Source organism: Calidris pugnax, unplaced genomic scaffold (assembly GCF_001431845.1).
Source record: "Calidris pugnax isolate Ruff unplaced genomic scaffold, ASM143184v1 scaffold133, whole genome shotgun sequence".
Classification (NCBI taxonomy): Eukaryota; Metazoa; Chordata; class Aves; order Charadriiformes; family Scolopacidae; genus Calidris; species Calidris pugnax.
Window position 1 is genome coordinate 1,700,581 of NW_015090977.1, and position 15,653 is coordinate 1,716,233.

The following is a 15,653-nucleotide window of genomic DNA, read 5'->3' on the forward strand; positions in this document are numbered from 1 at the left end:
TTGTACCATGTTCAAAGTATTTTTGGTGTTTGTGTAGTGATTGCAGAAGGGAGGGGGGAAAAAAAAAAGGTACCCAAATACTGAGAAGGGCTTAATACAGAGAGGAGGCTCCTTACGCTGAAAAGGTTCTTCAAATCAACATCAGTGTTGGTGTGCATTTGGGAATTAAATGTTTTATATATTATGGATATATAAAAAAGTTTTTAAAGCTTACCTGTAAAGAAAACCTTCCTTGTTCCATCCATCAAAGAGCAGCAAGAAATAAGTCCTGACTATATTCAGACTCTTCCAATGTCGAATGCCTGAAACAGACGGGGAGAAGGGGAAACCCAGGTCTGCACACGCAGGCAGGAGGAACACATTCCTCCAAACGGAGCATTTTGGGTCAGGAAATGCTCCATCATATCTGGTATTTGGTACAAAAATGAAGAATGCACTAATTGGTATGTTCAGTGACAATCCCAACCTGGAGAGATGAATTTTCTCTGCATCTTCCCTGAAGGTTAGGTAGGCAAAGATCGTCATGGGGAAAGAACCAGGCACCCTGCTTAGAATTCTAATTTATTATTAAATTACATATCAAAGCTTTTTTTTTAATACATACAGAGAATGCACAATAGGTGAGAACAAAAATAATTACAGTTACAATAAAATAAGTTTCAAGAAGCTGTATGAAAAGCAAAAAAAAAATCAGAAAGTGCAATCAGAAACTCACTCACAAGGATCTGGAGTGGGACACTTTGTGAGAAAGGGCTTTATTTTTTGTCTTGAGTGTTTATTTCAACTGCTTTCCTCAGTAGTAGACAGACCAACAGCCGCTTATGTATTCAGAACTGAAACATCACCCCTGGTTTCAATATCCAGTTGACAGGACACAGGCTACAGGGCACCAAGAGGACCTGTGGATGTCACCTAGAATATGGCTCAGTTTTGTCTCAGTACATCTGCCACCGCAGCCTCCTGCACCGCACACGGCTCAGCGGGACCACTCTCTGAAGGATTTCATAACCTGACACTGTTTTAAGGAGTTTTGGAATTATTTCCTCTTTCAGAAGTGCTACAGCTGTTACCTCTCCTTCCCATTTCAAATGAAAACTTTGGGGGAAAAAAAAGGTAAAAATAGAAGGTTATGCATCAAATGATCTTGGGAAACAAGCTGCCAGGTTAAGGGAGTTAAAACAGTGCTGACTAAATGAGTTACACAATCAGAAGTGGTGGGTCAGACTTTGCTCCTGTGCAGTGGTTTTGGGGGAGCTTCAGGAACACAGCTCCAGAGCACAACCTCTCATTAAATTTACGTGCAACTTTCACATCACCTAAAAATCTACTTTTGCTCTTTCGTTTTCAACATCCAGTGAGGAACTGACTCTTTCTTCTCATGGTAATCTTTAGACTGTCTAAAAGAAAGGACCTTCTAAAACTACAAATTGAAAATTCTAGTTGATTATTCAAGTGTAACGAAGCCAGCAGGAATTTATACCTCACTTCAATAGCCAAAAACTCCTGAAACTAATATCGGTTAATTAAAAAAAGAAGAAAAAAGTGTTGTGCCTTCCCAGGAAGGGCAAACTCTCCTATGGCCAGAAGCACCAGGCTGCCTGGTGCAGGGTCGGAGAGGGCAGCAAAGCCCTGCTCAGCACGTCCCCGTGCAGGGCTGGGGATCAGCTACGGCCACACTAACTCTCCCTTCTGACTGACCACACAACACTGGGTGTTGCCCAAATGCCATTCCTCTGCTCTAGCAGCCAGCTCTTGAAGATCAGATAAACACGTTAAAAAAATAGTCAAAAAAGCAAGGATAAAAATATCCACGTCTACGTGAAACATGGCATCGAGTGTTATCAATAAACCCTTATGTTCCAATGCCAACCTAAGGGGTCGTTGGACAGATTTAAAGTAGGTGCCTGTGTACTGGCAAGAATAAAGCAGCAATTAAAAAAATGTGTGAGAGAAACGTGCCCTGTAGAAATACTATGGATTTACTTGCTTCATTTGTATGGCTTAACAATAACTTTCTTAGCACAATTCTATTGGGTTGAGTTACGAAACGGCAACTTTGCCAGGAATTGCAGAAATGAGACTTCTTTAACCACGTTTTTTTCCTTAGAGCAAGAGGAACCACACAATGAAAAGCTTCGAGAAATATTTAGCAACAAGAGACGTACAACCCCTCTATTTTAGGGGTTGACATTAAATACTGCACAATCCACTGTTCTCATTTACAGTCCACTGCCCTCAATACAGGTCCGTGTTATTAGAGTCGTTCAGGAGAATTAGCAAATCCTTTCCCCCCTGGCTCTATGCAAGGAAACCACTTCAGAGAGCAGTGCAGAACGCCCGCTCACACTGCTGGGGGACTACAAGAAGATGATGAAGGGGAAACTACAAGGTTAATTAAATGTATTTTTCAACACAAAACTCTGTCTCAAAACCAACAGGAATAAAAACCACGGCGGGGTTGCCAACACTGAAACCATTTCCAGTAAAGCTTTATCAGAGATAATTCAGCGCATTTCTGTTATTTTATACTAAAATATATCGGGTTCCTCCGTAACATTTTCATAACATGAAAAATCAATTATGTTTACATATTTATTATAATCTACATATTTTCCATAGCAGCTTTTTCACACAATAAGATTAAATATATGCACCAAATAATCAATTAAGTCCAGTAAAAAGACTGGTTATAAGATTAAATAAGTGAATTTATTTACGGTACTGCAGATCTCATATTGCCAGCTATATAGCAACCAAATCCTACAAATCCTAAACAGAAGCACGACTGTTGATCAGGGTCCCTCAGGGGGTGGTGGAATCAGAGAAAAAGCATCAAGAAGAAGTTTGATCTCCCAACACACAGATTCATTAATAAACCTCCTTTATCCATCAAGGTTTTTTATAAACCCCTTTAATAAACATTTCATTTCAAACCAGGAACATTCCCAAATCAACCAAATAATCGCCTTTTATTTAAAATACAATCCCCACAGTCTTACACATATTAATTCCGAATCCTTTCTAATCCCAACAAGAAGATGACTGATTAGAAGCCTTTGTTGACTTTTTAGCACAAAGTTATTAGTCTGCAAATAAGCCTTCAAATCCATACAAACATTTTAGGTGCAACAGTGTGGGTTTGCACACTACACAGGCACAAGTCTCTACTCCCTCTGACAGGTACTTCACAGACACTATAAAAAAACAGTAAAAAAAATTGTGTCCATCCCACCAGACTCTGTTCCAGAGGAGAACCTGGAGACTACCTGACACTTACGGCTAATGGCATACATGAAATCTGTTAGAAGCACTGTAAATTGATTGTGAAAAGAGTTAATCAAGTTCTTAGAAAGGTATTTCAGTGCCTCAGCTTGAATTTATTGGGTTATGATATGAAAGATGGAAAAGAACTGTTGAAAGAGCAGAAAAATCCCTAATTTGTCAATCTGCAATATCAGAGCCATTCCTGACGTCAGCTTTGTTTAGGGACGCAAACACAACAGGATTCATGTTGCATGTCTGGACAAAAAAAAAAGTTCCCCCCCTAGATAATGGTAATTAATACTTGTTTCACTATTCATACATTCAACTCTTTACTATGAGGAGTTATGTCCAGAACTTTTGCACGCAGATACATTTGCCTCAGGTATAACCATCATAATCTTCTTTTCCAATTGACAGTTTAGATTATATCCTACTTACAGTGTAAAAATATTAATGCTATTAGAATAACTTTATCTAAATTACAATATAGACTTTTCAAACTGCTTATCCTTGAGGTCTTGATAAAGACCTTTATGACGCCAGCCAAAATCAAAGTATTTACACCCAAAAGACTACTTTTAGGTGAACTCAGGTTTGGTCACTTTTCAGATGACTGAACACTATGTAGTAAACAGCTGTTAGGACTCTGTGCTCCCTTGTTACAAAGGGGGACTTGTTTGTCCCTTTAAAGCCACAAGAAACCTTATAAATTTCCTCAGAGGGTATTTTATTCATATTCTGTGCAAAAAGTGAACTGAACAACCCTTTTTTTTTTTTTCTTCCTCCTTTGAGGAATTTGTGTGAAGCACAGTTTTCACAGCACAAATTATGCAGAAATAACTAGTATCTCAACCATGAGTTAAAAAGAATTACAGAACATGTATTTAGTAGTAAAGCAACCCGACGGCTTAAAGCTGCAATATTCTTCTCAGAGGGCAAAAGTGTTCAGTACTTGGCCCTCAGGGGAAACTGGTTTCCTGCTGAGTTTCCACCCAAGGCAAGCTTTTTCCCAATCTTTTTTCCAACACCAGACCACTGCTGAGCACAGAAACTGTTCTCCAGGTTCTGGTAAGCATCCCATATTGACTTACCTTGCAGTGAGAAAAGGGAATTAAAGACAAACAAATCCCACCAAATTTAACCAAAGGAAGATGTACGGCAGGGAAGGAGAAACACTGCAGCTTCAACCCCAAACCAGTGTGGCAGTCTACCATCATAAGCTCTAGCCATCGTGCTGACGTGGCCGGCCGTGTCGAAGGGGCTGTGTGAAGTCTGGTGCTTCCCCCACTCAATTTTTCCTTGACTGGGGGGAGAGGGATGGTGGTGATGAGTTTAGCAGAGTCCAAGGAGGGGGGGAAACATCCATCAATGAAAAGCATATAGCAGCAGTAAGATGGTACAGATGCCAACAATGCCACCCAAAATGAGGGAATCTCGTCGTTTCCGAAGGTTGATCCTTTGGATCAGGCTGTTCACTGCTGGAAACCGATCTTAAGGGGTCTGAGTCAAGGTCATATCAAACAGTATCTTCACTAACAAGCCCTGAATTCTGTATGTGGAAATCCCAATACTGCAAGAAATGCAGAACTACTCGAGTCTGGAGAAAGCAGATGCCGTAAAAACACACCTGATGGACAGTTAGTGAGATTACAACTGTATTTCACTAATAACACCCAGAGAAGAGAGAACAGAACAGCTTAGAGTGCACATTTACACAGAATTCATCACCCAATCACCTAAATTACCTACATCACACAAGGCTTAGTTACTTTTAATAACTGTGTTTAAATGAGAATGAAAAAAAAAAATAAATGGGGCAGTTACATAAAACATCTGTGGTATTTATTTAATGGAATTCTGTTACTGGTGAAGGGAAAAACTAAAAGCATTTGACTGAGAAAATCACACACGTTGCATGACTACACGGTGTTCAAGTATAGCACATAAGGAAGAACTCCTACTGTAAAATAATGAAGATGTAAATCTATCTTTTAATGTACAAAATACAATTGTCTACAAGATAATACATTTCAGAGCTTCATGTCTTTGGAACCAAGAATCTTTTAAGGCCAAAGCTTATTGAATTTTTTGTGTTCTTGCCAGTTGCTAAGAACTGTAATGAAATTTATGGGTTACCCAGATACATCTCTTCAGGATGTAATCTGTCTAATCAAATGATGCTAATGCTGTTCTTTGGGCCCTTATGACAGAAAGGAAGGAGTAAGTGGGAAAAAGGGTGAACATGCATGAGTTGACAATCCAACGCATTCTTCAGCCATGAGCACAAGATATAAAGAGAAATCAACAAGCCAAAATCTTAATAAACCTGTGACAGACAGGAGGATACTCAGGTCATGAATACTCTTAGCTGTAAACCATAACAAGCAGCAAAGTACACCAAGCTTCAGCTCTCGACAGTCTTGAAAGCAAACAGCAAGAAGTAAAATGAAATCATACTTTTAGAAAACCATATAGCAGAGAAGGCCATACAATGTTGCTGCAGATCTCCACCTGAAAATTAAGCTACAATGATGTGTAGGTAGCATTCAAATTTGAGTAAACCCAACTTATTCAGCACATTCATCATTAAGATGCTTCAGTGAGATTATCAAGTGAGACTGGTAAAAAAATGGCCTGTTTGTCACTAATGACAACACCAGTACAGGTTATACAGCCATTGACGTCGCAAAGCATTTTGATCCACAAATGTCAGAGTGAAAAATTATACTATACCTCCTCTTATGCACAGGCAGCACAAATTTTTAGGAAAAGGATACTAGCCAAGGTATTCATCTTGCTTTGTATTGACTTCAGCATCCCTCTCTGCGAAGTCATATTTTCTTTAGTTGCCATGGCAATGCTGGAGAGAAAAAAAAAAAAAGAGAGGATCAAGTTGTTGGTGCTAAGAATAATCTACAGCTAAAACAAGAGGAAAGCAAGCAGACAACGCTTCTTTAGAGAACAATGAATGAGGTGAAGCAACGTGAATGAAACCACATTTTTTTTCCATTAATCTCTATCCTTTACACTTAAATGATTTCTCTTTTATGTAGAGCCATTAGCAAATGAAAACACTGATTTCTTGAAACAGGCAGGGTTTTGGCATGTCTCCCCTAGCCCCAACAAAAAATGGTACTACATTACGAGCAAACCTAAAGGTACTCTTCTGGCATAAGTTTTACATTTAGAAGTTTGTTTAATCACAGAAGCCCCACACTTACTCTCACTCTAGAGAGCGTATGAAATTTCTTTTCTGCCATCAGGATATGATGGCTACAGAAGTATTAAGCAAGTAAGAGCTGACTCACAATTAAAAATCAATTTGCAAAGTGAATGTGCTGGTTGAGAGGAGATCTAAGTGCAGTTTGAAACCCAACACAGCTTACGGAGCTTCTCACAGAAGGCTTCTGGACAATCAAGATGGGACATAGAGTCACCAAGTCCTTGAAGATGTTTGAACACAATGAAGGGTTGGGATCTACTTGCTTTGACTCAAGATAAACACTGTCCTCTGACTCCAGATAAATGGGCAAAGCCTGGGTTCTCCTGCATTAACATCTCCTCCCAGCAAGCCTCACCTGACTGTTTTCCATAAGCTGGAGTTGAGGGAGCTGGTTTCTAGTGAAATCATATCAAATGATGCTTCCATCACAGCACAGATCAAATACATTTTTGAGCTTTGGTCCTAATTAAGAATATAATTCATGGCTATATAAGTTTTCATACGCTGTTTCTTTACTAATACATGGTCCAGCTGTATGTACTTCATCCAAACATAAGAACACAATACAGGTTAATATAAAACAGAATTTCCTATTTCAAATTTAATAAATTCTGGAAATTGGAAAAAAGCAACTGTGCTCTTAAAAATAAGACATTTAAATGAAGATTTTGAAGAACACTCAGCTGACAAAATTTTCTCTCTACCTTAAGTTTCTCTGCAGCTCATAAAACAGATTTATAGGAAGGAAAATGAAAGGGCAGGCTACTGCTTGCAGCCCCAGGTAGCACTTCATGTAGCTACTTTGAATGCAATAGCTTTGTCAAGACAAACTGCACAGGCTCATTTACACCTAGAGAAACAATATATAAATGTTTAGGCTCTGGAGATAAGGTGCCTAAGAAGGAACAGTATGCTCTGCTTGGAAGTTACTCATTTCAAAACTAAACAAAATAGGACATAAATACAACATGACTGGAAAATAACTCAGAAAATGACACCTGTATTGCTGTTGACTATATCTACATGAATATCAGCAATTAAAACAAGTTCTTGGACAAGTTTGTGAACCTTTTATAACAAAGACCATTTGATACCTTTTATTTCAAGTTTCTCTCTGAACAAAACAACACTTGGAAGGAGCAGCTCTGGATCACCTACCAGGACACTACAGTCAGTATCACAAGAGCTGGCAAAAACCAGTGGAGCCAAAGCTCACAACTGCCCTTCAAGACTCACAGCGAAAGGTCGGTATCAGAGTTCACAAACATCTTAAAGAAGAGAAGAGAACAGCCCGGATCAATGATCCCTAAAGTATTTCTGGAGCAGCGAGTTCCTTTGGGCTCCCTTCCATTATATCTGCCTACTCTATCTCAAGTAGCCCTTGATACAGTATCTTCAGCCTTCCCATAATGTGCCAGGCAAACTTAAAAAAAAACCCAAAAAACAGACAGACAGGAAAAAAAAAACCAAACCCCAAAAAAGAAGAGAAAAAAATCTTCTATCACCTCTTCAGGTGGAGGCTGCGTCTTCCAGCTCTGTTTTTGCCCCAAAAAACTAAGAGATCATCAAGCCAAAGCCCGAGTGATTTAAGTGGTATGATTTTTTTTTAGCAGAACACCTTGGAAAGCAAGAGAAGTTCATCACACAGATGTATGTGAGACAGAGGTGACAGAAGGGCCAGCCTGTGGCTCTCATAGCTTTCAGGTCACAGAAGACTCTTCCAAAAGCTCTATACAGCAAGTTCTTTTAAATAGAACAACATGCATCGACAGGGCAGATCAATGTATTATTTTAAGGTTATATTAACATTCTGGTAAACTTGGACCTACATTACGAAACCGGGAGTTTATCAGTCATAAAAAGAATATAAACAGTTTGACAACTGTTTGATAACTCTGACATTTTCAACCAGCAGCTCTGTAAGAATAGATTTAACATTTTAATGCTAAGTTTTGAAGTATTAGATAACAAAAAAAAAAAAAAAGGGAAGTTTCATGGCAGAACTAAGAAAAACCTTCCAGCATTTTTTCTTTCATACTTTTGAATTGCCAAATCAGCAGAAAGTTAAAATGAAACTCCTAGTTAACTGGAAGCAACAGGGCTTGAAGTTGCCTCCTTGGTGTTTATGCATCTGAGTATCAATAAAAAAATAAAAGTTACCATCAAGGGCTGAAAAAAGGGTTACAAAATCAGAACAGTAAACACATCAAACTGTATCATACATGAGAAGATATGGCATTTGACAGTTTATATACATTTATAACTCAGCATACAGGTATTTTAGTTTTCTAAAGAAAAGAAAGCTTGCTCAGTAACCTGCAGCTTATCTTACCACCCCACCATGATTTGATACTTGCCCAGATGAAGTTTTAATCCAGCATTTCTCAAAGCACTCCTGAATTAAGCCACGTGTTTTCATAAGATGCATTCAATGACTCATTAAGGCATCCATTAATTTACAGAAGTGAAAATACAAGGTGAGTGCCAGGATATAAAGTGTTCCCGAGACGTCTCCTTTGGAAATAATTGTTACAGATTATCAGGGAACACAAGGTTCCTGGTTTAACATCTGAGGAGTGAAAATGTCCATTTTGTAGGAAAAAAAAAAGATTACAAAATTGGAACGTTCATTATTTCTTTTACCCAGTATTTTGAAAAATTTAGCTCAATGGGCTAGGTTTTACTGAGAAGCTCTGAAGAAAAAAAATACTTGTAGTGATTACCATTTTTAATATGATATGGTCTAGTAATGAAAGGGAATTGTGATAGCCATGAACAAGAGTTTAACTGGATTCCAGCTACCGTAACAAGTCAAAATCCAAATAAAAAGCACTGTTCTTCATATATAATTTGATTACTCAAAACACAAGCTGGTTTACTTAAACCTTTATATCTGTAAATGAGACTACTAAATTTTAGCACTACCAGCAAACACACAGCTCCTGGAGACTAGTCCACTGATTGGTCTCGTACAGTCTTAAGTATTGCAGCTTTCTCAGATCCTTCATTAATTAGCCAGTTTTTGGTTTCATTCCCATCCCTAACATATGCTCATTGACTTACTGTTGCCATTTCTCCACTGACAAATGCATTTTTTTACAAAATTAATCATATTCTTCCCATTCACAATATTGGCCCCATTCAGTTACTCAACACTGTGATCTCCCCAGATGAAGAATATCTTTTTTGTTCCGTTTCAAAACTTCTACGCAACGTTTATGATAAAAGATTAAATGCTTCTTACTGGAATCAAGATGACCCTGATTTAACATTTTATTTAGAAACTACCATGAACTATTCCCGGTGCTGCACTGGCTTTAACTACTAGAGCTGGGTGTAAACCAAGTTTCTAAAACCAGATGGTATTCTGCTCTCTATATTTAATATTGAAGCACAACATTAAAGATCACTGCACTGCTGGAGAGATCTCTTCTAGGTAAGCCCAAGGTCACAGCCACAATGAGCCCACCCACCTCTTCCACAAATCAGCAGGAGTATCTCAAATTCCTGTGCTTGCAGCCCTATTTCCTCAACATTCCACTTACGTTTCAAGCTTGTCCTTGAGTGTTCAGCAGCGCTGTGGGTACGCAACCAAATTTCTCTTCAAAAGTAAACCAACTGATATTTGTACAGAGTTTGCAGTTTTCACTGGCATGAAAAAGTACAGAGTAATAAACACTTCCAGCCACTATCACAATCGAACTAGTCTAAAATACACTTTTAATGCTGCTTGACATGGAAGCAAAGTGTTTTTACCCAGACAAATGTCTACACTGTTGGGTATTTTCACCCCACGGAGCAGCCAGAGAGATACTGCGCATTAGCAAGTGAAACGTACCAAAAAGTCAATTCCTTGCTTCATCCACTGAGACAGCTCAGTCAAATCTACATTGATGAAGAACTAAAACAAAGCTCTAAAGGAACAAGACATGTTTTTAAAAATCAAATAATTCATGTATTACTGGAACTTCTGCTTCTTTTTGTACTCCGTGAATCATACTTGCTCATTTAAATTCATGACAACATCTATGATTAAGGGAATGGACTCTGTGACTCTGCATAGAAATGCAAGATCTAGTTTTAAATTGGTAACAATTCTGATTATATCACTTATTCTTTGCGTATAAATACGTGCATATATATTCCTATCTATAAATATACACACACATGTGTATGTATATATATATACATATATGAGTAGACACACACCCCATCTTTCAAATTACTTTATAGATTATGGTGTCCTTTGATGAAGACTAAGATTAAAAAAAAATAAATGAACATTTCAACATTTCCCCAGAAATGCAAGTGATTTTGCCGAGACACTCTGGCCAGGCTCTTCTGAAAAGAGCTAAGAGTCAAAACCCAATTCATGCCTTTCTATTCTGTAAAGTCAAGATTCAATGCAAAGTCAATGGTGAATTTTTGCCTATTATAAAATCCTAATTATCACTTAAAGAAATATTCCAAATATATAAAGAGACCTTTTTTTTATTTTTTATTAAATCTATGGCTTTGGTCTGGTCTCAGAGTAGAAATGGAGTAGTCCAATCTGTTAATACACAAATATGAACAAACCAGCTTGAATCAGGCCTCAGAAACAGTCTTTTACAATAAAAAAACCAAAAACTTGTCACACTGTACATGCAAAACTACAAAAAAATTCAAACCGAGCCAACCTAAAAATATAAGTTGTTGGAAAACAAGAAATAAATCGTTTGCTATTTTGGAGAAGTGATAATGTTTGAAAATGAAAACCTGAGAACACCAAACATATTAAGCAAAAAATCTATGCTTATATTTAAATCTGGCCAAGAGAAGCGAACGCTGTTCCAAAAGAACTGCAGTACAAAGTATCACATCCCACTCGTTTCTGGAAAGAAATATGCTGCAGTAAGAACCCGTATCGTGCAATTCGTTTTTAAAATGGATTAAAAGTTTAATACTAACAAAACATCTGGAATGACAGCCCTGCCCATCGCTTTAATTAGAAGCACCTGAGGGTAGGTGCCCACATATTCCTTGCAGGTCTGTTTGCTCCCGTGGAGGAACCACACACACAGAAGAGGGGGGCTCTGCCCTTCTGTGGTCTCTTCTCTACCCAAAATCAGAACAAGGGGCTCACAATTAGTGCTGCAGAATCCAGACAATGGGATCTGCAGCTTCTCAACAAAGGCCTCTGCACCCACAGGAAAATGCTTTCCAGTGTTTAGAATCACTGCTTAATAACAACCCCTAAAAATATTAAAAGTGATGTCTTAACTTCCTGAATTACACCCAAATAATGAGTAATGAACTACAGCAGATGTAAACCTTGAAGACAGAGCAGTACCAGTAGCCAGAATTAGCTAATTACATCTCTCACTTCACTCAAGGAATCTGTGCTCAAACAGCTTCCCCTGCACAGCTCCCGCTTTTACCTGGTTTACAATAAATAAAGCAACTAATACTCAGACATTGGGTGAGTTTATATCTGACAAATTCACTTAAAACACAGCAGAGTTTACTATCAATTAGTATCAATCCGGAACGCTTGCAATTACTGCCAACAGCAAGCAAAAGACTGAAACACAAAATTAACCCTGGTTTCAACCGTGTCAGAACTGAATTAAGATGATGTAAATGAAATTATATTTCCTGCTCAATGTCATTACCTAAACAAACTCTTTTTCTACAAAAAGAAGTGTAGAACATTTTTGGCAACAACTACAACAAGAAGTTCATTTGCTACAGATAATAAATGGAGTGCTGAAATCTAGTTTCTTTAAAAAAAATCAAAATTAATTCATGAACAGAAGGAATGGTTTCAGTAACCAGCACCAAGGAGCTCTGAACCCAGCCGTGGGGTAGGGATTACTGTGTGAGAAGCAGGCCCTCTTGAGACAGCCGATTTATAGTCAACCATGGGACAGCAGCTCATGAAAAAGAAACCTCAAAATAGTTTTAAACCAGCCAGGACACCTGCTGATGCCACCACGGAGCTTCTGAGTAGGCTCCATTGATGGAAGAACCTTGAGTACTGTGTCCCGTTTTGGGCCCCCTACCATAAAAAAGACATTGAGGGGCTGGAGCGGGTCCAGAGAAGGGCGACAAAGATGGTGAGGGGTCTGGAGAATAAGTCTTATGAGAAGAGGCTGAGGGAACTGGGGTTATTCAGCCTGGAGAAGAGGCGGCTGAGGGGAGACCTTATTGCTCTCTACAACCCCCTGAAAGGAGGGTGTAGAGAGGTGGGGGTCGGTCTCTTTTCCCAAGTCACAGGCGACAGGACAAGAGGAAATGGCCTCAAGTTGCGCCAGGGGAGGCTCAGGCTGGATATTAGGAAAAATTTTTTCCCTGAAAGGGTTCTCAGGCATTGGAATGGGCTGCCCAGGGAGGTGGTTGAGGCCCCATCCCTGGAGGTGTTCAAAAGACAGGTTGATGTAGTGCTGGGAGGTATGGTTTAGTGATGGTGATTCTTCTTGTTTGTTGGGCGGGTGTCTATTTTTGTCAAAGTTAGGTTGACAGTTGGATAAGAGGATCTTTAAGGTCCCTTCCAACCTAGAAGATTCTGTGATTCTGTGAACCTGGGTGAATATTCAGGTAGCCCATTCTGAGCTCCAGTTTGCCAGAGCTACGTTCGACTAAATCGACTGGGAGGGTCACTTATCACACACACACACACGTACTCTCAGCTCCTCTGATGACACTTAATCAAGAGACCAGGCAAAGAGCTTGAATGATAAAAGACGAGTGATTTTGCAGGATATTAAGCTTAATAAATCACCATATGCTGTTTAATGGTCTAGTTACTGGAGTGGCAGCAAATAAGAGATTCAACAAACATTGAGCATTTTTAGGAGACAGAAAAGTAGGGCTACAAGCATGGCAATAACGGAGATGATTTTTCATCAGGAAAGGGCTAGAACCCAAAGGAAAACAAATATTCACAGTAACCGTGCTAGAGCTTGGCAAGTATCTTTCTGAGGCTGTGGTGAGATTCTGTCCACATTTTCAGATGTTATTATACTGACCACTTCTGGCTCATCACTGCATATTAATGTAGTTTAACACATTCTTCCACCATGTTAATTACACTCAGCCCACTGTACATACTTAAGCTAGCCAGCCCTTAATGGACATAGAGCCTTGCTGCACCTCTAATTACTCTTTTTGGTCACTTATGCCAGTACATGCATTATCTGAGAGTGTATCTTGATTTCTTTCTTCCCTTTTTTTTTTTTTTAAAGTAATAATCTAAAATTTAAAACCATTAAGTCAGGCACTCTGAATTATTGGTTTGCAAAAATCCCAGAGTTCAATGGAAGACTGGGAAGGGCACAGATGGTAAAAGTAATTTATGATGCTACAGTTCTAAAGTTTCTAGATCAGTTAGAGAAGGTATCACTCAACTATTCAAACCATTTAAAAAAAAAAAAGAGACAAATAACTATACAGGAGCAACAACCTCTCAAGCCCTTGTGGGAAAAGTCCTTCTCTGTATCTTCTGCACAATAGGGTGCTGAATACACTGAAGGATTACAGAAAATCACGCTGTAGAAGACAATCACAATGAGAAGAAACAGCTTGACTACTGGAATAGCCCTCAACAGCTCAACCTGAGATTACACTCTGTCCTATCATTCCCTTTGTTTTTATAGGGGCTATTCACCTTTGAACAGAAACACCAATTTTCTACACTAGGTTGAATAAGATATTTAAGCAACACTATTATGTCAATATTGAATAGGGAAAAAACCCAAATCCACCACCATTTCGTTGTAATACTGCCTTTGAGTTATAAACAATGCAGTCATTGTATAAACAAAATGACTGATATCTTTGGACACAATTCAACGTAAACACTGATTGTACAGAAAAGAATGAAATTTATTAAGTTCATTCTTACCTTATTGTTTCTTCTATCAGTCGATCTGAGCTGAAAGCCAAAAGAAAATAAATGAAGTTAAAAAAGGAACAAGCGCTAAGTATTATTTTATATTATTAAATCAAAGATCTCCATAATGTAGTCCTTCACAAATTTGCCCTTAGAATGCCTTATTTCGGGATGTTGTCTCTTTTTGCTACTATATTGATTTGGTATATATGACTCTTTGAAGAGATGCACAGTGTCCTCCAGAGCAGCATTTCCTAAACTGTATGCAAGAGCAGATGCTCAGAGCACATAAAATACTGAGAAGACAGAAAAATGGGAATTGGGCTCCGTGATTCATGGCTAATTAATGTTAACTGTGCCTGATGCCTACCAGGAGCCCAGGACAGTTTGGAAAGCAGCATTAGAGAAGGAAGTCCCTCTTCTTTTTCTGTTCAACCCTGGTCATTCCTGCCTACACCCTCTAAAAAAAAAAAAAAAAAAGCAACTAACAAGAAAAGCTGAGGCTTGGTTCCAGGTAATTACATCTCAAAACGCTGCTTTAGAGCTACTTTACCAAACACTGTTTTATGGTGGTTAACGAGGCAAATTCTTTCTATAGTTATACCAGTTGGATGAGAATTAAGTGATGCTTATGGGAAACTGAACACACACCATCTGTAAGAGAAAGACCATGATGACACGTGCCCCTTCCCCCTTGCTGCCACACATTAATTGAGTTTCTGTGCAGCATCGCTGGGAAAAGGACAGCCTAAAATACAGCACCACAGAGAGAACATTTCATTTAAAAACGGATGTGTGAGATTAAGGTGCCAAACAAGCTCCTCGGAAGACTTGAGCAATTTCTCTTGTTATGTATACTCAACTGATTATAGACAGGTTTTTAATCACTGTTTTACAGCCTATTATGAAAGCCTAGAAAAACATACCTTGTTAAAGCAATCAGTATCTCAAATGTAACACTGATGTAGAATAGGTGACTGCACCCCTGCTTCCCATATCAGAAAAGCAATGGTGCATACCTACAATTGCTCTGTTTACTCCAAAGATTTACATAAATTCTTGTATAATAACCAAAAAAAGCGCAATTTTGCAGTTTAAGAAGCAAATCAATCTAATGGAAAGAAGTTTTATGTTGTACTGGATATTGCTTCCAGTATTAAAGCAGAATTCATTGCTGCCAAACTAAAAGGATTAAAAGACACCGAAAGGGCACGACCGCCTTCATCTTCCATCCTCCTTGTTCCAAGTGTTTTGCCATCTCGGGAGGGGAAGGTATCAACAGCCTCGGGCACA

At 38.7% G+C, this 15,653-nt stretch overlaps 1 protein-coding gene across 2 annotated transcripts in view; it reads right to left on the reverse strand.

The window, feature by feature from the left end:
- Nucleotides 1-548: 548 nt before the first annotated feature.
- Nucleotides 549-15,653, reverse strand: part of GOSR1 (golgi SNAP receptor complex member 1) — a 32,920-nt gene continuing 17,815 nt past the window's right edge. For both annotated transcript variants that reach the window (XM_014953156.1, XM_014953155.1), the window contains exons 7-9: nucleotides 14,373-14,402; nucleotides 6,042-6,124; nucleotides 549-4,754 (exon numbers count right to left, since the gene is read on the reverse strand). In XM_014953156.1, the coding sequence (XP_014808642.1) occupies nucleotides 4,630-4,754; nucleotides 6,042-6,124; nucleotides 14,373-14,402 (238 nt within the window). In that variant the 3' untranslated portion in view covers nucleotides 549-4,629. The remainder of the gene's footprint in view (nucleotides 4,755-6,041; nucleotides 6,125-14,372; nucleotides 14,403-15,653) is intronic.